The sequence below is a fragment of the Bacidia gigantensis genome (assembly GCF_019456465.1).
Source record: "Bacidia gigantensis strain McMullin 20006 chromosome Unknown contig_304, whole genome shotgun sequence".
Classification (NCBI taxonomy): domain Eukaryota; kingdom Fungi; phylum Ascomycota; class Lecanoromycetes; order Lecanorales; family Ramalinaceae; genus Bacidia; species Bacidia gigantensis.
Genome location: NW_025408609.1, coordinates 281,247 through 301,628, shown reverse-complemented (window position 1 = coordinate 301,628; position 20,382 = coordinate 281,247). Strand labels below are relative to the sequence as shown.

The window sequence follows — 20,382 nt, the reverse complement described above, 5'->3', positions numbered from 1 at the left end:
TGACAGCATTGTATCAATTTCTTCGAGGTCTGGCAGAAATGCTACGATTTTGAATTTCAGCCTTATGGGCTCGGCCTCGTTGACATCCCAAACACTGCGATAATATCAAAATAGCTGGAGTGCCGGGTTTTTGGCCAGGTATCGTTTTGCAATGCTCATCGCAGCAGGCAACAGACATGCGACGGCAAGGCACAAGACACCTTGAACAAATTCGATTTTTGAGTACAGTTTTGTGATAATAATTATGCAATAGAAGTGAGGGTGGAAAATCCATCGGACTGGACCGAGGGAGCGGTGCCGTCAGGCTGCCTTGTTGCTATGATTTCAATTTCATGGAGGACCTCGTACCTGCTTCAGCCTTTCGGCCTTTTATTTGCAAGCACAGTCGAAAATCTCGCCTTTTGTGTTGGATGTGAGTGATCGCAGTGTGGCCACCGCGCTATCCTGACCAGCCTGATACACTGCTACCTCCTCCATGTGATGCTCGCCTTATGTTTGGTACTCTACATCTCTTTGGATATTTAATGATGTTTCCCTGATCTCGTTCCCTGCTAAACAGCACTGAGCGTCTCCAGATCATACGAGTGTCCCCGGAAACCCTGAGATTTGGTCAAAGAAAGTATATCCACCCGGATAAAGGAAGATATGCAGAGAAAGTGCTTCATCTACGTTTGACATGGATTGTCAGCCCCTCTGTTCCAGAAGTGAGAGGAGGAAAACAGGGTGACGTACCGAATTTCATATGGCCTGCTCCACCAGTCGCTGCAACGCATTCGATTAATAGCCAGTCAAGACCATTTATTATGTCTGCCCTCTTGAGTCTGTTGACCTTGTTCGCTCCCTCTGGACTTCGACGATCTCGATTACCCCATTCAGGCCGCCAGCCAATCGATCCTTGACCAGGCCTTCCCGCAGTTGATACGTCGCTCAAGAGCTTTGTGGAGGCGACAACGATCGAACAACCGGATGATCTTATGGCTGGAAGCTTAACGGCTGGCTCAACAGCTTCATTTGGCTTGGTTGCACCGCCTGTGTACCAAAAACTAATGGGCTCGTCGCTAACCCTTCTGAAATACCCCGTGACTTCCTCTATCTGGGTGAAACAGCTGTCATAATTGAAGTTGCCTGCTGTCTGAGGCTTGGTAAATATTGTGTCGTCGGGTGAGTAGCACTTGGTCTGCCCTGGTACAATTGAATCGTTTGAAAAGCCAAATTCATTCGCTCCATCCAGGACTAACGGGCCACTGGCCGGAGTCGGAGTATCCACTGGAGCAGCAGAGTCCCTTCTGATTATCAGCATCAACAGAATTAGCGTGCACAACACAAACTGAATCATCTTCAGATGCTTTAACGAGACCACAAATTGGACGGTGGACAAAATTGCGTGGAACCTTTCGACTGTTTCAAGGTCGCCTATTCGCAAGAAACAGAAATTCACTGCATAAAGCATGATCAGTATGCGCTGAGACACATCAAGACCGAACAAATCCATGTTCGAGGTGAGGAGTCGAAGGAAGACAACCTAATGCCAATTATCCAATGTTTTCACATTCGCTAGAACCTGTGGAGGAAACACATGTCCATGAAAATTATTTGAAATCATTGCCAATTTGGAACTGTACGACATATTCCAGCAGCCAGCCAATAGTATATCTTGACTCAGAATGCAATACCATTACATCCGTCCCAAAGCCCATATTTCCTCTACAGGCTGACCGTGATAGTTCTGTCCACTCAAAAAGGCATTCGTAGCTGATCAGTGATGCTGCATGACCCTGTATCCTTTTTGGCAAGTGTGATAGTCTCAGCTGTGACACAGTATCTCATTGACCAGTGACTCATGTCAATTGAAGGCAATGTCAAGCAGCAGGAATACTATTGATAGGTTTGGGTTTGCAGAAGCCTTCACCCCGCATTGGGTTTAGCCCAAAAACCACTCCCGATCGCCGAGCATCAATTTTCTTGAGCTCCATCTTTTTAAAACTCCGAGCCAAAAGCTATACCATTGCGTAGCGGCCTTGTTATATTTATCTCTTTCATTGAATACTCACAACATGATGGCATCTCGTACGTTGTCGAGGCAGCTCTTTGGAGCATGCCAAAGAAGAACATTCTCCGCCACAGCTCGCCAGGTTAGAAGCTCCCTTCCATGAAACCCCGGACCCATTGCCCCGCCAAATCCTGATCCACGACTTTTGCTGACTCACGTCGTGGCCTCTCTAGGCCTCGAAAGTTGCTGTCCTTGGTGGTGGCGGTGGAATTGGACAGCCTCTATCCCTCCTCATGAAGCTGAATCCACGAGTCAGCGACCTTGCTATATACGATGTGCGGGGTGCACCTGGTCAATTCTGTTCTCTCTACAATACTGTTCGACAGCTTATAAGTCACCAGGCGTGGCGGCTGACATTGGTCACATCAACACCAAAAGCACGGTCACTGGCTATGTCTTGGAACAACTCTCCGATGCTCTCAAGGGTGCAGAGGTTGTCATTATACCTGCCGGAGTCCCGCGGAAACCTGGAATGACTCGAGACGGTATGACCATACTATTCTGTCTTTGGTAGCAGGTGAAGGTCGCAGAAAAGTACTAATGCAGTGCTGCGGTAGATCTCTTCAACACCAATGCCTCCATTGTCCGAGACCTTGCCAAGGGTGTAGCCCAATCAGCTCCTGAAGCCAATGTGCTCATCATCTCGAACCCGGTGAACAGTACCGTGCCAATTACCGCAGAAGTGTTCAAGTCAATGGGTGTCTACAATCCCAAGCGCCTTTTCGGTGTCACAACCCTCGATGTCGTCCGTGCTAGCAGATTCATCTCTCAACATAAGGGCTCGGATCCTGCAGACGAGAATATTACTGTTGTTGGTGGCCATTCTGGTGCAACGATAGTTCCCCTACTCAGTCAGTCTGGAGAGTCGCTTTCCGGAGAAGCGCTTGACACCTTCATTAAGCGCGTGCAATTTGGTGGTGATGAGGTCGTCAAGGCGAAAGATGGCACAGGCTCAGCAACTTTGTCGATGGCTATGGCCGGTGCTCGCTTTGCTGAGTCTCTACTGCGCGCTGCGCAAGGAGACAAGGGTATCATTGAGCCTACCTTTGTCGACAGCCCACTTTACAAGAGCGAAGGCATTGACTTCTTTGCAAGCAAGGTTGAATTAGGACCGAACGGTGTTGAGAGTATCTTGGAGGTAGGAAAGATAACGCCAAAGGAGCAAGAACTGCTGGATGTATGTAAGCAGGATTTGAAGAAGAATATCGATAAAGGTGTGTCGACAATTTTTCTTTGCACATCTATATTATTTGGATTGTGGCACTTGCTAATGGGTCTCTGTACAGGTGTTGAATGGGTGAAGCAAAACCCGTAGAGCGATAAAGATCTCTGTTGAATAGTGTTCGCCATACCAGGTAGACCAATGTAGACTCCCATACGTCTGGACCGAGGAAGACTCTTCTCAAGAGGCACCTGCCTTCCCCCAGTTCGTATGATTCATCCTTATGATAAGCAAGTAGTAGGTTTAACGTCATTGCATTTCCGTCAATTACTTAAAGGTGAGGTTTCCGTGGCGACAACAATTCGCGTGGGTGTATGAGAGTTCCTAATCTACTTTGGAAAAACTTTACTATGTGTTCCTTTCGGAAACAATTGCTGAGCTCATCGCATCGAAGCATTCCAATCGCTTGGACAGTATCTTCATCAACATAACTAGCTTCAAGAAACACGATTACAATATCAACAAGTTTATTACAAGTACAATTTCTTAGTTAATGCGTCCTCTGATCATCACCTCTTTGGATCCTTGAGTAACACAGTTCCGCAATGTCAGCTGTCGACCAAGTTTTTAGCATCTCAGAGCTGCTAACATCGATCCTCGAGAAAGTCTATTCATCCGAAAAGATCTTGCCACTTGAGCGTGTTTGCAAGCAATGGCAAGCCGCTATTCGGTCGTCGCCGATTCTACGACGTCGACTGTTCTTCGATGTGCAACCGTCTGATGACACATACGCAGGCTCTATTGAATGGCATCCTTGCTTTCAAAACGGAGATCTTGACCAGTCTGCTGGTTTCTTTTCTTGGTGCAGCAAATCTCTGAAGGTTCACGGGCTGAAATTTATGAAAGCGGCTGGAGGCAGAGCGAAGGAAATGTTTTTGACTAATCCTGCCCTCCCTCAAGTCAAAGTCACGGACAATCTACTAAGTCCAGAACATCCTGGGTCGCAATATGAGGCAACTCAGCTTGCAGGCGTAAAATTCGAAGATATTTTTCGCCTCCCGCTTGATGATATTCCGTCAGGGCAATGCGTTCACATCTGCATTTTTGGTCATCTTCCGAATGACGAGTTTGACCTGATTTCCCGCCACAGCGTTGCTGAAGGTATGAAGTCTCTTTTTTGGGTGAGAAAGTCCGACTCAGATTGAAAATGAGGAACGTTGTATATCACAGCAAGAGAATTTGCATCTAGACGGCTCTGAGTTTGCGATTAGACCAAGATACATGTCGCTCTCACCCGCAGGATACCATGCTGTTCTCGGGAAAAAAGCACATCAAATTTTAGGCTCAACAGGATGAGGATTTTAAACACATTCTCTACTCACCGAGAGCAAAGTGCCCAAAACAGAGCTTGAAGAAGGGATTTTCCGGGCAAGGCTTGCTTAACTTTGCGGCACTATACTCGACGGCTGTATTGATTGCGTACTTCATGGCTTAATTTTGCCCCTAGGTCAAAATAATGATCATTGCGGGAGATCATCAAATTCTACTGAGAAGACGACAGGTTCACTTGTCTCAATCTCAATATTCTTCTCGCGTAGGTAATTACTTGTTGAAATAATACGACCGAATTCAAGTTCTGCATCTTTCAAGTCCCATTCAAATCCATTGGTGTGCAACCTTGCAGGTCTACCCAACGGAACAATGCCAGCATTTTTCGTGAAATACCCCTGGCCGAGAGGCAGCCAAAACTTGTGCGAGCCTCGCTCCACCACCATTACGATGCTTGTAGCAGTGACGAGATAAATGTTCTCAACACCAGGCGCTTTAGACTCGGCCAAGACATAAAGCTTGTGAAGTTGCGATAGAGCTTGATCTACTCTTCCCTCAAGTCCACCAAAGATGACTACGTCAGTCTCCTGATCAGAAAACTGAGACTGTTGCTCATGGGTTAAACTCTTGAAAGACTTGTCAAGGTCGGTGGCATATTGATTAGCATCCTTGTACACCCTTGTGCTACGCTCTAGAAAGTAGTCCAGAACATCAGATTGAATTGAGTCCATATCACCACATATAAAGTCTATCGGCTGATCTTAATCAGCCTCGTAAACCGATCAGACAAATAATCACAGACACATGACTTCTCTTCAGCCTCAGTCAGCTGTAATTCTCGCACTCGATTAGCTCCTCCATCTGCACAAACTCTCCATCTCGCTGAAAATACATGTCAGACAGAGACGGGGCATTCGAAATCAAGACTATCTACCTCCTTTGCATATCTTGAGGAATAGAGAGCGGTTCAAGATAGGAACATTCAAAACAATGACTGAGTAGACACCGACTGGTTCTCCCAAGTGAGTGAAACTTGCAGGATACCAGATCTTTGCATGCGGTTCAGACTTAGAGGCCATGGAACCCACGAGAAAATATCCACATAAGGCGCTACTATCATCTTGATATTGACTATTGGACGAGGCAATATATGACATGCGCGTCATCGAAGGAGACGGACCAATTCCGCACAAGAAACCCATGCTTAGAAAACATTTCCGAGCGACCCAGCATCCCAATTCGATCCGCCTGTTCACAGAACCTCAATCATGCTGCGACAAGCGCCGTGCCGCTTCATACGCTGCAAATCCCCTGTCTTCCGACACATACCGCAATCGCGACGACTTCTCTCCACCGCACCACCCTCTCAGAAATCACGAAGCTGGAAGAGCTCCACGGCAAGATGGGGAATCGCCATCGGTCTTCTGTATTGGTACAATACCAACAACCTATTCGCTGAAGAAGCTGCTTGTTGGTGCCCCCTCAGAAAGTGTTCATCCACCATAAATTGCTGAACTTTGAAATTATCCAGACCCAATATCACAACCTCTCTCCCCCTCAGATGAAGTCTCCCTCCCCACCCTCGACTCCATCGCGGAGGCCCGTCAACAAAAACCCTCACCCCCCTCCTCCCCGCCTCCTCCACCCTCAGAATCATCAAACGCAAGCTCAACTCTTGAGGAGACAGAAGAGGATGCCCACGCCCAAGGCGCCTTCAACGAAGAAACCGGCGAGATAAATTGGGACTGCCCGTGCCTGGGTGGGATGGCCCACGGGCCCTGTGGCCCCCAATTCCGCGAGGCGTTCTCCTGTTTTGTGCATAGCGAGGATGAGGTGAAGGGGATGGATTGTGTTCAGCATTTTCAGGCGATGCAGGATTGTTTCCGTGCGCATCCGGAGGAGTATGGGGAGCAATTTGAGCAGCAGAGTGAGGAGGTGGAAGGGGCAGTAGGGGGCGAGGTTGAGGGGGATGGGGAGGTTGTGGGAGGGGTGGTGAAGGGCGGTGAGAGGGGGGATGAGGAGGTGGGAGGGACTTTGTCCGTTGCAAGGCAGGGAGCGGTTCGTGATGGTGGAATCGGTGGAGCAGAAAATGGGTCATCTCAACCACCTACCCCGGTCACTGCGGAGGCAAAGACTGGTGGTGGAAAGGGGGCTGTGACGGCAAAGGCCAAAAAGGCGAAGGAGCAGGTTTCAAAGGATTTTGGTGAGCCGAAGAGTGAGATTGATGAGATAGTGCCCAAGGCGGCACATGATGCTCGGTAGCCCGAATCGATACTCCACTTCAGTTCCCCCCGCACTTGGGAAGGATGGCCCTGGGAGATGGCTTGAGGAAAGGCATTGGCGGTGGTGATTTGTACCAATATATAGACCTTGATTCAGCGGCATCAGGAAGGCAGCATTACAAATGGAGAGTCATGGTACACATGGCATGAAGAAATTGAAAAAATTTCGGGTTTGTGGACTATTTGTAAAATAGAGGATGGAAAGAAGTTGCATAGAAAATTCCACTCATAAGAATACCATTCGAGGACATGGGCGCGAGCAGGGCCAGCATGACGTTGACCGAACTACTCTCAACAATTGATACATGAACAGCTAGTAAATTGGATATCCCAAAGAAGCCACCAACAGACAAGGCAAAAGAGTCGAGTCGTATATTCTGATCCCAAGGAAGCTCAATACCACCCATAAGGGTCAATTCCACTTCTAACGCGCTTAACGTCCGTCACTTCTATTTCTTCGGGTACTTATTCTTGAAAAGGTATCTTACGTGTCGTCAGCGTTGTCTCCCTTCAAACTCAATACACTAGTGGGGCGGCAAAACTCACTGGCTCAAGTAATAATCACCCACAGCGAATACACCAACAGCTGCGGCTGCGATGCCCGCGATCTGCCAATCCAGCTCTCCCTTCACATGCTTGGTATAAGCACCATATCCCAATCCGATAACACCCGCCGTAATGGCAACCGCGTTTCCAATCACGACCGGATTGTCCCTGTTCTCATAGACCTCATTATACTCCCCTTTAATCTCCTTCTCGGCCGCATTTGCACCATCCTTCGCCTTGCCCTTGCCCTTTTCGAAGTTCTTCTTCGCTGAATCGGCCATTTCGCTGGACTTCTCCTTTGTCGTTGAAGCGGTCTCGTCGGCTTTCTGCTTCAGGGTTTCGCCCTTCTCACCGGCTTTGTCGGCGGCGTCGTCGGCGGTGGATTCGGCTTTTGAAGCTGCGGAGGACGCGTCGTTTTTTATTTGCTGGGGGTCGATGTTAACGAGGGAAGACTCGGAGCTTTCGATCTTGGGGGGTTGAGGGGCACGTCTGAGGAATAGAGTCAGTCAGCGAGTTCTACAAGCTCTTAGGTGCTACGTGTTGGAGAGTGCTTGAAGCAATTAATCCGGGGCTCCTTTATGATGGTGAAAAACGGTGCGGAAATGCGTGACAGGTTGGATGAAACTTACGCCTAGGGTTTTGTTAGATGATCGAATGAGCAAAGTTTGATGGGGAAGTACACGTACCTCTTCTGGGGATTGCTTAGGACCTTTGGAGGCAGCATTGGCATATGACATGGCCGCGGTATTTAGAGCTTGGAATGGGTCAGTCATTTGCGATAAGCAGAGAAAACATTATAAAGTGTGTACTGAGTGTTAGGTCAGATGAGTTGTAGGTGTGTATTTCTGTCGAATAGGTCTCTGGAGTTGTGAATGGGTGTGGGCGAATGTGGTCGTGTGAGCTGCGGTCAGTTGGATAGAGAAAGCTGCGAGTAATTCCCTGCTTCACAGAAGGCGCTACGTCAATCACGGGGTTTCCCGACTCCTTCCGACGCGCCAAGCCTCTTGCTTGCAGAGGGCTTGCCGCCGAGCAGCCACCAAACATAACGGTTTCTCTCTACGAGGAGAGACTAATGGAGACTTCAACTTTGCTTGCAAGAGCACGAAATCATCCCGTCAAAGGTAGTGCCTTGTCACGCCGAGGAACGATAGATCTGAACATTTGTTTTCCTGTCTCTGCAAAGGTCTCGCTCAGACGTAAAGCACCAGCAACTCCTCGCTCAAATCCAAGAACCCTGTTCTTCTGGGCAGTATATAAACGGGAATTGAAAGGTGCATTACAAACTCACTCCAGCAAGACAATCACCGCAAGTAATGTATCACCAACCAACAGAACAGAAAGAAAACAATGACACCCGCCCAAAAGATCCACTTGTCCTGTTTCGCTCTCCTCTCGACCATTCTGATAGTGTCCCCACTGATCCCCAAGGTATTAGCCACGTTATAAAGCTTTTTCTGAGTCCCTTTCAGCATCTCCCGCTGCTGACCTAAGTCTCCGAGCACCGCCCTTCCCCTTTCCAGATATTCGTCTAGAGCCGTGTTAGTCTGCGACATGAAGCTTTGCTCGCGAAATGCATGCTGTTCCCGCGTATAGTCTTGTGGTCCAGCTCCGGTTGATAAAGATCCATTGGTTCTTGGGGGTGCGAAGGGCGAATTTTGGGCTAGTTGGGCTTGGGCGTAGGGGTTCTCGGGTGTTGCTGCGTGATGTGGACGGCGTCCCAGAAGCTCGGTACGATTCTGGGCGGTGACCTGATCAGGTACATAAGCACGATTTCAGTCGGTCGAAGTACGCGCAGATGAAGTGCTCAGGAACATGTGGAAGCTCAACGCTCCTGGGTAAGGGCGGCAAGGGCAGCACGTACTGCGTCTTCCCGGTCTTTCTTCATATGATTGAGAGTCTGTCGATAGTCTGCCAACTCGTTTCGAAAGTTTTTGACTCTGTCGTGCGCCTTTTCTTGCTTGGCTGGTACCAACTCCTTCTTCGCCATCTCTGCATAGTCGTCGATTGTCCTTTGAAATGAGGTCAAGGAGGCTTGTATCTGGCCTACGTCTCATGTAAGAAGTTGATATGCTGCTATCAATTTCTAGGACGCACCTTGTAGGGCCGGCGACGTGTTCGTTGGAGAATCGTTGAAAGCATCGAGGTCACGGCGGACAGCAGTAGACTGTTTGAGGGCTGAGTTGAAGAGTGAATTCTATAACATACATGAGGGAGGCTTTCAGCTTCGCAGTCCTGGCGTGCTTACCATTATGCAATATGTTGTTTACAATCGCTGGCACTCTTTTCATAGACAGTTCTGACACACGTCTAAAATTGGTGAAGGGAGCTTAAACTGGCCTAAGGAAGGTCCCCGAAGACCCTGAGAAATGATGGCATCAAGAGGTTCGGGATGACTCCGAGCAGTCATACCTGCAGCAATGAACAGTAATAATAAGCATGGGTGATATTGAGAGGGTTCTCGGTCATCCTCTATCTTCCATATCCACAGGCAGCATACGGATCTACCCGCATCGTCATAGGCGGCCCTGATGGCTCCGGGCACGCTCATTCGCTCAGCAGGATTACGTACCAAGAAACCTGGATGTAGGAATTACGGAGTACCCAGAATGGAAATCCTACTCTGACTGAGATGTTGGCTTAACACCACCACTACCACCACCTCCTACATTCTCTATTTCTTGGGTTACTCAATGAGATTCCGGACACCAAATACACGACACCTATGTGACGTCTTTCATCGCTGAAACCCGAGACCGCCTACGAGACCAGCTCACACTAGGTGACTGACGATTGACGCTTGCAACGAGTGCTCCATGAACCGTCGTCGATCACAGATTAGTCGTTGTCTTGTCTTCCGCCTTGAAGGGTCCTTTCAATAACAATTCCATCCCTCAAGAGCTTCGCCATTGCCAGCACGTTCAAGGATTGCCTCGCCATGTTGAAACCTTCACTCTCAACGTCATACGTCTTACCCGCCGTCCTACTCAATCCTGTCCTTTTCCTACATAGCTGGAACGCTCTGCTTGCTCGGATACTCCCTCCAATCGCTGTTGATGCGGCGGCTCAGTGTCCCGCTTACACAACCTTCGGCCCTTCCTCTCGCCCTCATTTAGACATTCACGCGAACGAGAGTCTTTGTTGGAGCTACACACTACTGATGGTCTGTGCACAACTCCTTGCCTTTGGAAGGGTGAGCCTCAAACGGGAGGAGATGAGGGAGATGGCGCGCAGAAAGAGGGAGATGACAGTGATCACAAGAAAGCAGTCATTAAGGGAATTACCGCTGGAGAAGCCTGCATCTCTCGAAGACAACGGTGATATTCTTTCGAGAGCGCCAACACCGGCGATGTTCGCCAACGGCATGCTCACTGGGGCTCATTCGAAGAGGGAGTCCAGGCAGAATAGTAGCGGAAGCCAGAGTGACTCGAGCGACGATCAGCACCGACCGCTTTTCCTGCGTAGAGGTTCATACAAATTGATATGATTTATGGGTTATGCCAAGTACTGAAAATGGGCAGGAAAAACGAATCGGCACTTTGAGTAAAATATTTTATTGCTATTGACATCGTGCTATGCTGGCTGGCACAATAGAAACCCTCTGAATTAGCAAGGAGTTTTCGGAGGCTAAGTCTCAACATTTACGCATGATGGTGGCATTCGTCATTTCACAGTCCTTGCCGTTCACTCCTGGCCTCCTCGAAGTGACAATCTCGCTAAAATGATCCAAGCTCATCGCTGCTAACATCCCCCACAGGGTCCCGCGGGAAAGGACGATGAAGACAGCTTTACTGTCCGTAGTATCATCGGGTCTGTGGATCTTCGGTTTCAGATCTGCCTATGGCTGGTTCAGGTTCGTCAAATAGGCTCGCCGTCACAGCGAGATCGAACATTGCACCGTCGGCGGGGCTATATACGAGTGAGAAGAAGAATTGATTGGATGATAGCCGCACGACCGTTGTCCATGCCGTATGCCTGCCTTGAAGCGAGGCTCTACGACGTAAGACGGAGAATTGGCAAAGCCGTTATAGAATCCTGCAGCCCACATTAGAGCCGCGTAGTGAGGAGTAAATAGTGAATGGAAGATCGGGAGCCCAATGCGCACTCCAAAGACACCGTGCTCAATCCAAGTCTGAGCGTTATGTTTGGCCTTCCTCAATCGAACCAAAATGCTTGGCAAGTTTTAGTGAAATTTCAAGCTAGCGCCCCCTTAACAAACCACCTTTCCGTTGATCTGGAGCAGATACGACGACTGCCTTTCTGAATTATCAGTCTTTCACCTCGACATCGTCGCGTAATCTTTCGCTTCTCTCACTTGATACCCAATTTCGTGGAGTGCAAGGTGGCATTAATTTAAGGTGCGCCTACACCGTTGAGAGCGCGGAGTCCCAAATTTCTGGGAAACCGCACAGGACAGCACCTCCTTCCCGACCAGAAAAAGTTGGCAAGGTCTTGAAATCTAATTCGTTACTGTCTCTAGGTGACCGGAATCTTTTCTAATCGCTCTTTCCTCAACATTTTGACATAGTGCAACACAATGGGTGAGCAGCTTCCCGTGGCCTTGCACCACCTTCCCCCATACTCCATTCTGCGAGCATTGTGCAATTCGGGATCACTGCAGATTCTCAAAGTTGTATATAAGTAAAATGTCCAATGCCTCAAAAGCTATGATGAGGAGCAAGATGGACAGGGTCTTCACCCCCAGCTACAGGCGCGAATCATGCCTGAAAGAGGCAAAAGCAACCATAAAAATGGTGGAAGATGCCCAGATTAAGCAAGATATCGAGTATGACGATAGTGATGAAGAAAGTGCTGATGAGAATGATACGTCTTTAGCAACAAACGGCCCAATTCCTTCGACTGGCGCTCGAGCATCACCCGCACCTCAGCCGGGCAAAATTCCAAATGGGCAGCCAACATCACCTTTTCCCGAGCGGCAACAAAGCCCGGTGGGCCCCAATGCTCAAATAGCTGCTCAAACTGTCAGCTCAAGAGACCCAAGAGCGGCAGCTCAGCAAGCGAGTGATATGAAAAATGTTGTCCGAAGGAAGCTTACAGGATACGTTGGATTTGCAAACTTGCCTAACCAATGGCACCGCAAAAGTGTCCGAAAAGGGTTCAATTTCAACGTGATGGTCGTTGGTGAGTAGATGAACACCCTTTCGGTGACGTCCACTCATTTGAATAGGTGAATCTGGCTTGGGGAAGTCTACTCTTGTCAATACTCTGTTCAATACCTCTCTCTACCCGCCAAAGGAGTCGAAGGGCCCTAGCCTGGATATTATGCCCAAAACCGTTTCAATCTCGGCAATTAGTGCAGATATTGAGGAGAATGGTGTTCGCCTACGACTTACAGTGGTGGATACGCCCGGTTTCGGAGACTTCGTCAACAACGACGACTCGTGGCGACCTATCGTTGAGAATATTGAAGCTAGATTTGACACCTATCTAGATGCCGAAAACAGGGTCAATCGTATGAACATCGTGGACAATCGTGTTCATGCTTGCGTCTACTTTATTCAACCAACGGGTCACTCACTCAAGCCATTGGACATCGAGGTGATGCGCCGCTTGCATACCAAAGTCAACTTGATCCCGGTGATCGCCAAGTCTGACACCTTGACCGACGATGAAATCGTGTCATTCAAAGCTAGGGTAACTTAAAAGTTGTGCTGTCGAAAAAGCTTTCACTCACATTGAACAGATCCTTACCGACATTCACCATCACAAAATCCAGATCTTCGAAGGCCCACGCTACGAATTGGACGACGATGAAACAATCGCAGAGAACCAGGAGATCATGTCTAAAGTTCCTTTTGCCATTGTAGGAGCAAACTCGGATGTCACCACTCCTGAGGGCCGCAAAGTACGTGGTCGTCGATACCCATGGGGCGTGATTGAAGTCGACAATGAGGACCATTGTGATTTCGTCAAACTACGCCAAATGCTTATTCGAACCCATATGGAAGAGCTTAAGGAGCACACGAACAACGCGCTCTATGAAAACTATCGCTCAGACAAGCTTACTCAAATGGGCGTCCAGCAAGATGCCAGTGTTTTCAAAGAAGTCAACCCAGCGGTGAAGCAAGAAGAAGAGCGGACATTGCACGAGCAGAAACTTGCAAAGATGGAGACTGAGATGAAAATGGTCTTCCAACAGAAGGTTGCCGAAAAGGAGAGCAAATTGAAGCAGAGCGAAGAGGAGCTTTACGCCAGACATCGTGAGATGAAGGAACAGCTCGAGCGGCAGCGGGGAGAACTGGACGAGAAGAAGATGAGGGTTGAAAGCGGTCGACCGCTGGATGAGAAGACGAAGAAGAAGGGATTTTCTCTTCGATAGGCGCCACGATCTTCTGCTGACCCGTGTCGCTGACTGTCACTTGAGCTTGAGTTTCGGCTTGACCAGTATGCTGGAATCTCCTCCTGAACTTATTTCTTTGTACAACACTCTGCAGACTGGAAAAGAAAGGTAATTCATTCGGGGTTGTGCGTGCGGAAGGGGGATTAGGTGCAATGGTGCTGCAGCAGCTTATTGGGGTCGTAGCCGGTAGCTTTCTCCTGTGTATTCCTGCCTGTCTAGTGGAATAGTTGCAAGAATTTCGGCTAGCACAATTATTGTGTCATTGCGATGTGTCTCTAGCCTTCAGTATTGATAAATGTGTGATAATTGGGGTCTGCTGCCAGTCAGTCAGTGTCAAAGGAAAGGTCGCGTGCCGGTTGAATTTTGGTGTGAAAATTACCGCGACCCAAACAAACTTGATTTGCGTCTGCCTTAAACTACAAAATATCTGTCCCTCCACGTCACTCTTGCACACATACTCAGCAATCAGAAGCCACCTTGCTGTTGCAACCGATCACAAAATTAATCGTCTTTCGTGTGAACAGCTCCAGCTTCTTCGATCTTGCCAGCCATGGCACCCCCACCGCCTGCCTCTCTGCCATTGGGCCAGAGGCTAATCCATCTCGCACAAACATTGCAGTAAGTATTTCGCGGCCTCGATTGCTCTGCTTCTGGGGAGAAGAAATATCTGACTTTGGTGACATAGATTTGGCTGGTTCGTAGGCCACCTAACGCTCCTTTTCTCTACGCTACGATATGGGCTTTCATACATCACGTTCCATACTGCCTCGGGCTCGGCTCGCTTTTCTTATCGCACGGCCTTCGTCGCAGCTGCAGCTACATATGGCATCGTGGTCTACAAAGCTGCAAGAGCTCGAGCTCGCGGTGGAAGCCGTCAACCTGGTGGACCTTTAGCCTTGGCTGCTGATGAAAATGTACAATATCTGGGTATGAGAATCCTCATCTCAACTTCATACCCTGTAGATGCAGGGGCTGACTGATATCTCTAGCAATGGCACTTATCTGGCTCTTCTCCCGTCAGGTCCCCCTTGCTCTACTTCCCTTCGCAGTCTACTCCGTCTTCCACGTCGCCACTTACACCCGCACAAACCTCATCCCAACTCTGCAACCTCCTCAGCCTGCAGGCCCCGCAAGTGGTGCTTCGCCAGGCGGAAAGCCAGCGATGAAACCCAACGCCCTTGCCGATATGATCGGAAGGTTCGTCAAGGAATACTACGATGCCAGCATGACTCTGGTCGCTTCTCTCGAGATTTTCCTCTGGTTCCGCCTTCTGGGCTCTGCTTTCATGTTTCAGAAAGGAAGCTGGATCTTGATAATTATCTACACCGTCTTCTTCCGCGCTAGATATTCCCAGAGTACCTTTGTCCAGGGGGCCATTCTCCAATTTGGAAGGAGGATCGATTCGTTCGTTGCTCAGCAATCTACACCACCTGTGGTCAAGCAAGGCTGGGAATCTGTCAAGCGTGCTATTGGCCAGGCAGCGGATGCTACTGATGTCAACAGGTATGTGCAGGGACAGCCGATCAAGAAGGGTCAATAGCCCTACAGAGACGTTACAAATGCAAACGCGTTGGACGAGCAAGGGTATGTGTTACCGGAAGGCCGGGAATAGTGCAGAAATGTCAGGGATGGGATAATGGATGTGAACTTTGGAGGAGGGTCTCAGAAGGGGAATGGTTCTGAATTGTTATGCGTGTAAGCAAGAAGCTCGTAAATCAGGAGCGTCTGTGGAACCATCCTCGAGTGGATAACATTGTTCCGGAGATGGAGCAGCTGGATGACTCTTATGTCGATAGCATACACTTACGGGCGAAACGTTATGTACTTGAGCTTCACTTCTTACAGCCTGTGGCCGCTATTACAGAGATCTTTATTCCCGTAGAAACTTGCAATGAACATAGAAATCAATCTTTGACAATTTTGACAATTTTGAGTATTGTGCTTATCGTCTTACATATGTGCCAACTTACTGCCATGCAAGGTTGAGTACGTTCACGTCAGCTGTCAAGTCATGGTGACAGCCAGCTGCGAAGAAAAAATACTCTGTCCAATCGGGACACTTCCATTTCAACGCCGAACCTTTACAATGGCTTTTTCACTTGCAAACGCTGCAAAACCATGTGCTCACCACCCATGGTCACATGAGGCAATTACTATCTAGAAATCATTTACACTTGCTCTATCTCTCACGCCGTATCTATTCATGGCAGCGCTTTGAAAATTGACCCCACCTTCTCCCAAACCACCCCCCGCTCTCCATCTCCATCTGTAAATTATTTCAACATGTCTCCAAGCCCAGGCAGCTCCGATCTCCCACCAAACGAACTTTCGCCTCTGACACAACAACGTTCCTACTCCTCTCGTCACAGCTACCACCGCCCCTCCTGCCAAAACCTCCAGAGCCATGACAACGCCGAATGTGACCATGGCTCGCTGTCTCCACATGCCAGTCCCCCCTCTAGTCCGCGACTACGAGCGCATCATTCAACGGGCTCTGTCCCCACCAGGGGTGGTGGTGGCGCCCATGATGGGCCGCCACAGCTTCGCGAACAGGGCTACGGGGGCATGAGCGCCGCGAGAAAAGATCTTCGGCATAAACTTCTCGGCGACGCTCTGGCGGAGGGCTTACTGGGCGACGGTGTGGAGGATTCGTCGGAGACACAGCCACTACTTGACTCCTCTACCTCTTCTGCAGATCAGAATGGCAATGTCAAAGGAGGAAATAGCGGTAATGTCTACAAGTCTACGACCCAGGAGCTGGCGGAACGGCATAATGTGCAAGGCAGGCGGAAAATGTACTTGACGTACTATCTCCCCATCTTCAATTGGCTGCCGCAGTATAGCTGGCGATTCTTGCAGGGAGACGTTGTGGCGGCGCTGACGATGGCGAGTTTTTACATTCCGATGGCGTTGAGCTATGCCGAGAATCTGGGGCATTTACCGCCGATTAATGGGTTGTATTCTTTCGTGTTCAATCCTTTTATATATGCGCTACTTGGGACGTGTCCACGGATGGTGGTAGGTCCTGAGGCAGCGGGGAGTCTGTTGGTCGGCACGGTGGTTAGGATGAGTGTGGACAAAGGTGCTACTGGAGAGGCTGATGGAGAGATGAATGCGAGGGTCGCAGGGGTGGTGACTGGGATGGCGGGGGCAGTCATTCTCATCGCGGGGTTGACGAGGTTGGGATTCTTGGACAGTGTGCTGAGTAGGCCATTTTTGAGAGGGTTCATTAGTGCGATCGGCTTTGTGATCTTCGTGGACCAGTTGATCCCGGAGATGGGATTAGGGGAGAGGACACACCATGCTGGCGGTGTTGCGCATGGGAGTAGTGCTGCGAAGGTGGCTTTCTTGGTACAGAATGTCAGGTTTGCTCATGGAGCTACATGTGCTGTATCTGCGGTGAGTTTTGTCATCATTATGGTTGCCAGGTACGTACCGACCTATCCATATAAGAATGAGAAAGATATTGACGGCGAGTTGCAGGGAGTTGAAGAAGCGCTTACAGCCCAAATATCCAAAAGTGGCGTACATACCGGATCGATTCGTGATAGTCGTCCTTTCTGCAGTCTTTGCATGGCGATTCGACTGGCAAGGGAAAGGCATTGATATCCTGGGCACGATTAAGTCACACTCTGGCTCGCCATTTCCTTTTCGCTTTCCCTTCATCCCATCGCACATGAGTCACATTAGGGAAGCAATGGGTACCAGCTTCTTGATCGCCCTACTCGGCTTCTTTGAGTCTTCTGTTGCCGCAAAAAGCTTAGGAGGAGGCGAGGGACGGCAAGGCGAAGGTATCCAGGGCATGTCACTCAGTGCGAACCGCGAGCTGGTAGCTCTGGGCGTCGCGAACGTCGTGGGTGGTTGCTTCATGGCCTTGCCAGCTTTCGGTGGTTATGGAAGGAGTAAAGTCAACTCATCAACAGGTGGGAAAACAGGCATGAGCAGCATCTTATTAAGTATCATCACTGCACTTTGTGTACTTTTCCTCCTGCCCTATTTCTACTATCTACCAGTCAGTGACCCATTGCATACTTTAGGAGTCAGGCTAATATTGTTATAGAAAGCTGTATTATCAGCGATGATATCCGTCGTGGCCTACTCGTTGATTGAAGAGGCGCCCCACGACATTATATTCTTCATCAAGATTCGAGGCTGGATGGAGCTCCTTCTGATGTCCTTGATCTTTATCTCGACTTTCTTCTATTCGCTCGGCGTTGGCATTGCCCTTGGAATTGGACTTTCCATTTTGCAGGTCATCCGTCATTCGACAAAGCCTCGCATTCAAATCTTAGGGAAAGTTCCTGGCAGTACAGATCAATTCGAGAATGCAGAGCTGAGCCCAGAAACGCTTGAGTTTATCGAAGGCTGTCTGATCGTCAAGATCCCGGAGCCATTGACGTTTGCCAACACTGGCGATTTGAAAAGTAGGTTAAGACGATTGGAGTTGTATGGCACAAATGCAGCTCATCCTGCATTGCCTCGTGTTCGGGCTCCTGAGCACAACAGCAACATCATCTTCGATGTCCATGGTGTGACTTCCATCGACGGCTCAGGTACCCAAGTGTTGGCAGAGATCATCGATAGTTATGTTAGCAGGCGAGTTCGTGTCTTTTTCTGTAGGGTTCCAGCACAAAGCAGCCAGGTCTATACCATGTTCGAGAAGAGTGGCATTGTGGAAAGATCGGGTGGTCCAAGGCACTTCGTGAAGAGTGTCGATGAAGCCTTGAAGATGTCGGAGCTTGAAAGCAACACAGAGTACTACAGAGACAATGAAGGTGGGTAATATCTTTGTGTTAGTCGACGCGGATTACGAGCAGTTGCATAGCGTGGAAGGTTTGTATATATGATACCCAAGCCTCATGTTGGGCTAGACGTGAGATGGTAGACGAAGGATACAGCGCTCTCGCAATTTAAACTAACACTTGAATTGCATCGCTCGATCTGGACAAGTATATTGCCCATACTTATGACACTCGAACGTCTTCTCCATCACCCTCCTCTATTTCTATTCGCAACCCACTTGTGATACTGACCAATATGCATATCCATGTCGTCGCGATCTTCCTACCATGTTATCTAGCTATCGCGAACGCGAGCAATGCTGTTCTTCGGTCGCTTGACCCCGCACCAGTCCTCCATTTCACACTCAATAGAAGAGGCGGGCCATTTTCGCCTACAAATTCATCTTCTGACATTGTCGATCTCAGCTACCTGCAGAAAGAGCTGGAGAAGGTAAAGAGTCGCTTTAGTCTAACGAAGAGGGAAGTAAAAGGTAATCGTCTGGTCAGGAAGGCCAAAACCAACGCAGCTGGTGGACGAGAAGATGGAGCGCTCATGGGACAGGTTGCTGAAAATGGTACTTGGTATGCAATAGAGTCGTTGGTCTATGGTGACAATCCACTAAGAGGATCAGGCATGCTATGTTCAGCATAGGCGATCCGTCACAGGTCATTGAGGTGGATCTGAACATGCTAGTATCTGACTTCTATGTTATTACGACGACCAGTAAAGGTGGCAGCATGTTTGAGGACTTCTTCTCTAAATCGTACAGTACGTCTCATTTTTTATCTTTGTACGGCATTTTTTAGACTGATGAGGACGACAGCGAAGTCGGATCAGCGTCCATACCCAATGTGCAGTCTACCCACTGATAACTTCCAACTGCCTACGATCAATAGATCGGTTCCAGTCTCCTTCACTCATTGTCGGCCTCGAAAAAGCTCCCGAAATACTCTGGGGCCATCTGGTGGTGTGCTTGGTCTGGCCCCTTCGGAGCATTTGAGTCAGACTAAATCTACTCCAATCCTGAAACAGCTCGTAGAGTCCAAAGTAGTGGAGCGCCCCGTCTTCTCGTTGACGCTCATCAACAATCATCAAGGGGTTCTCAGCGTAGGTGGAACCGCCGCAAGGGCGGTAGAGCTGGCCGAAGAGCAGACTAAAACCAATCTTGACAAGATCGGTGCCTCGACGCTTAATGATGATGTCCTAGAAGAAGAAAAGCCCACATTGCTCAAACGTGGACAAACCATGAAGCAACACGACGAGCTAAGACCTGAATTGGAACAAGGTTGGGCTTGGAGCAAAACACATGGGGCTGAAGGATGGTGGCAGATTCTCATGCAAGCAGTTTGGGTCGACGGTTTCAAAATTCTCCAGAACCAAGCACTAGTCGTCGACATCAACAGCCCATTCATACTCGCCCCACCAATAGCGGCCAAGTCATTTTATGCAGCCGTGTCTGGGTCGTTCGCTCTACCCCCGCCACACTCCAGCTTCTATGCCTTTCCTTGTCTCAACCCGCCAAAAGTTGCCTTCGAAATTGGTAACCAGAAATTTCCTTTCGCTCATGGTCCAAGAGGGCAATTTTCAGATTGGAAAGGCCAGCGAGCGGGTAAGTCTTACTTGCCCCAGAGTTTGATGAGGAAGAGCACTCGAGTCTCGGCCTCTGTCACAAAGCAAGCCGGGAAAGGCTAACGATTAGACGGTGGTGTAGGCGGCAGATTCAGCTTGGGTAGATTGAGAAGTGGATGCGGATATTGCATTGGCAATGTGGTTGAGACTAGAATGGGCTTAAGAGACGAGAAAGATGAGGTTCTTGATCAAGGTAGGAGAGGTACAAGACTTGGAAGCGATCATGACAATTTAGGCGGAAACG

General features: G+C 49.1%; 10 protein-coding genes across 10 annotated transcripts; 6 read left to right on the top strand and 4 right to left on the bottom strand.

Moving 5' to 3' along the window:
- Positions 1–661: 661 nt before the first annotated feature.
- KY384_008722 (uncharacterized protein) lies at positions 662–1,492 on the bottom strand (the record flags this gene model as incomplete). Its single annotated transcript, XM_044817210.1, has 1 exon — positions 662–1,492. One exon carries the CDS (start codon positions 1,490–1,492, stop codon positions 662–664), a length of 831 nt encoding a protein of 276 aa, XP_044665805.1.
- A 791-nt stretch (positions 1,493–2,283) lies between these two features.
- Positions 2,284–3,486, top strand: KY384_008721 (uncharacterized protein; the record flags this gene model as incomplete). The annotated part of the gene is made up of 4 exons (XM_044817209.1): positions 2,284–2,341; positions 2,377–2,535; positions 2,608–3,264; positions 3,410–3,486. The coding sequence occupies 4 exons, from the start codon at positions 2,284–2,286 to the stop codon at positions 3,484–3,486; spliced, it is 951 nt and encodes a 316-aa protein (XP_044665804.1).
- A 331-nt stretch (positions 3,487–3,817) lies between these two features.
- Positions 3,818–4,417, top strand: KY384_008720 (uncharacterized protein; the record flags this gene model as incomplete). Its single annotated transcript, XM_044817208.1, has 1 exon — positions 3,818–4,417. The coding sequence occupies one exon, from the start codon at positions 3,818–3,820 to the stop codon at positions 4,415–4,417; it is 600 nt and encodes a 199-aa protein (XP_044665803.1).
- A 315-nt stretch (positions 4,418–4,732) lies between these two features.
- KY384_008719 (uncharacterized protein) lies at positions 4,733–5,272 on the bottom strand (the record flags this gene model as incomplete). The annotated part of the gene is made up of 1 exon (XM_044817207.1): positions 4,733–5,272. One exon carries the CDS (start codon positions 5,270–5,272, stop codon positions 4,733–4,735), a length of 540 nt encoding a protein of 179 aa, XP_044665802.1.
- A 469-nt stretch (positions 5,273–5,741) lies between these two features.
- On the top strand, positions 5,742–6,803 carry KY384_008718 (uncharacterized protein; the record flags this gene model as incomplete). The annotated part of the gene is made up of 2 exons (XM_044817206.1): positions 5,742–6,015; positions 6,073–6,803. The coding sequence occupies 2 exons, from the start codon at positions 5,742–5,744 to the stop codon at positions 6,801–6,803; spliced, it is 1,005 nt and encodes a 334-aa protein (XP_044665801.1).
- Positions 6,804–7,365: 562 nt separating this feature from the next.
- Positions 7,366–8,099, bottom strand: KY384_008717 (uncharacterized protein; the record flags this gene model as incomplete). Its single annotated transcript, XM_044817205.1, has 2 exons — positions 7,366–7,858; positions 8,056–8,099. The coding sequence occupies 2 exons, from the start codon at positions 8,097–8,099 to the stop codon at positions 7,366–7,368; spliced, it is 537 nt and encodes a 178-aa protein (XP_044665800.1).
- A 571-nt stretch (positions 8,100–8,670) lies between these two features.
- On the bottom strand, positions 8,671–9,617 carry KY384_008716 (uncharacterized protein; the record flags this gene model as incomplete). Its single annotated transcript, XM_044817204.1, has 4 exons — positions 8,671–9,117; positions 9,231–9,412; positions 9,464–9,563; positions 9,615–9,617. 4 exons carry the CDS (start codon positions 9,615–9,617, stop codon positions 8,671–8,673), a joined length of 732 nt encoding a protein of 243 aa, XP_044665799.1.
- Positions 9,618–12,012: 2,395 nt separating this feature from the next.
- Positions 12,013–13,706, top strand: KY384_008715 (uncharacterized protein; the record flags this gene model as incomplete). Its single annotated transcript, XM_044817203.1, has 3 exons — positions 12,013–12,508; positions 12,555–13,021; positions 13,071–13,706. 3 exons carry the CDS (start codon positions 12,013–12,015, stop codon positions 13,704–13,706), a joined length of 1,599 nt encoding a protein of 532 aa, XP_044665798.1.
- A 571-nt stretch (positions 13,707–14,277) lies between these two features.
- KY384_008714 (uncharacterized protein) lies at positions 14,278–15,713 on the top strand (the record flags this gene model as incomplete). Its single annotated transcript, XM_044817202.1, has 4 exons — positions 14,278–14,345; positions 14,413–14,654; positions 14,717–15,230; positions 15,428–15,713. 4 exons carry the CDS (start codon positions 14,278–14,280, stop codon positions 15,711–15,713), a joined length of 1,110 nt encoding a protein of 369 aa, XP_044665797.1.
- Positions 15,714–16,010: 297 nt separating this feature from the next.
- Positions 16,011–20,201, top strand: KY384_008713 (uncharacterized protein; the record flags this gene model as incomplete). The annotated part of the gene is made up of 6 exons (XM_044817201.1): positions 16,011–17,155; positions 17,211–17,739; positions 17,788–18,502; positions 18,808–19,090; positions 19,141–19,277; positions 19,333–20,201. 6 exons carry the CDS (start codon positions 16,011–16,013, stop codon positions 20,199–20,201), a joined length of 3,678 nt encoding a protein of 1,225 aa, XP_044665796.1.
- Between the last annotated feature and the right edge of the window lie 181 nt (positions 20,202–20,382).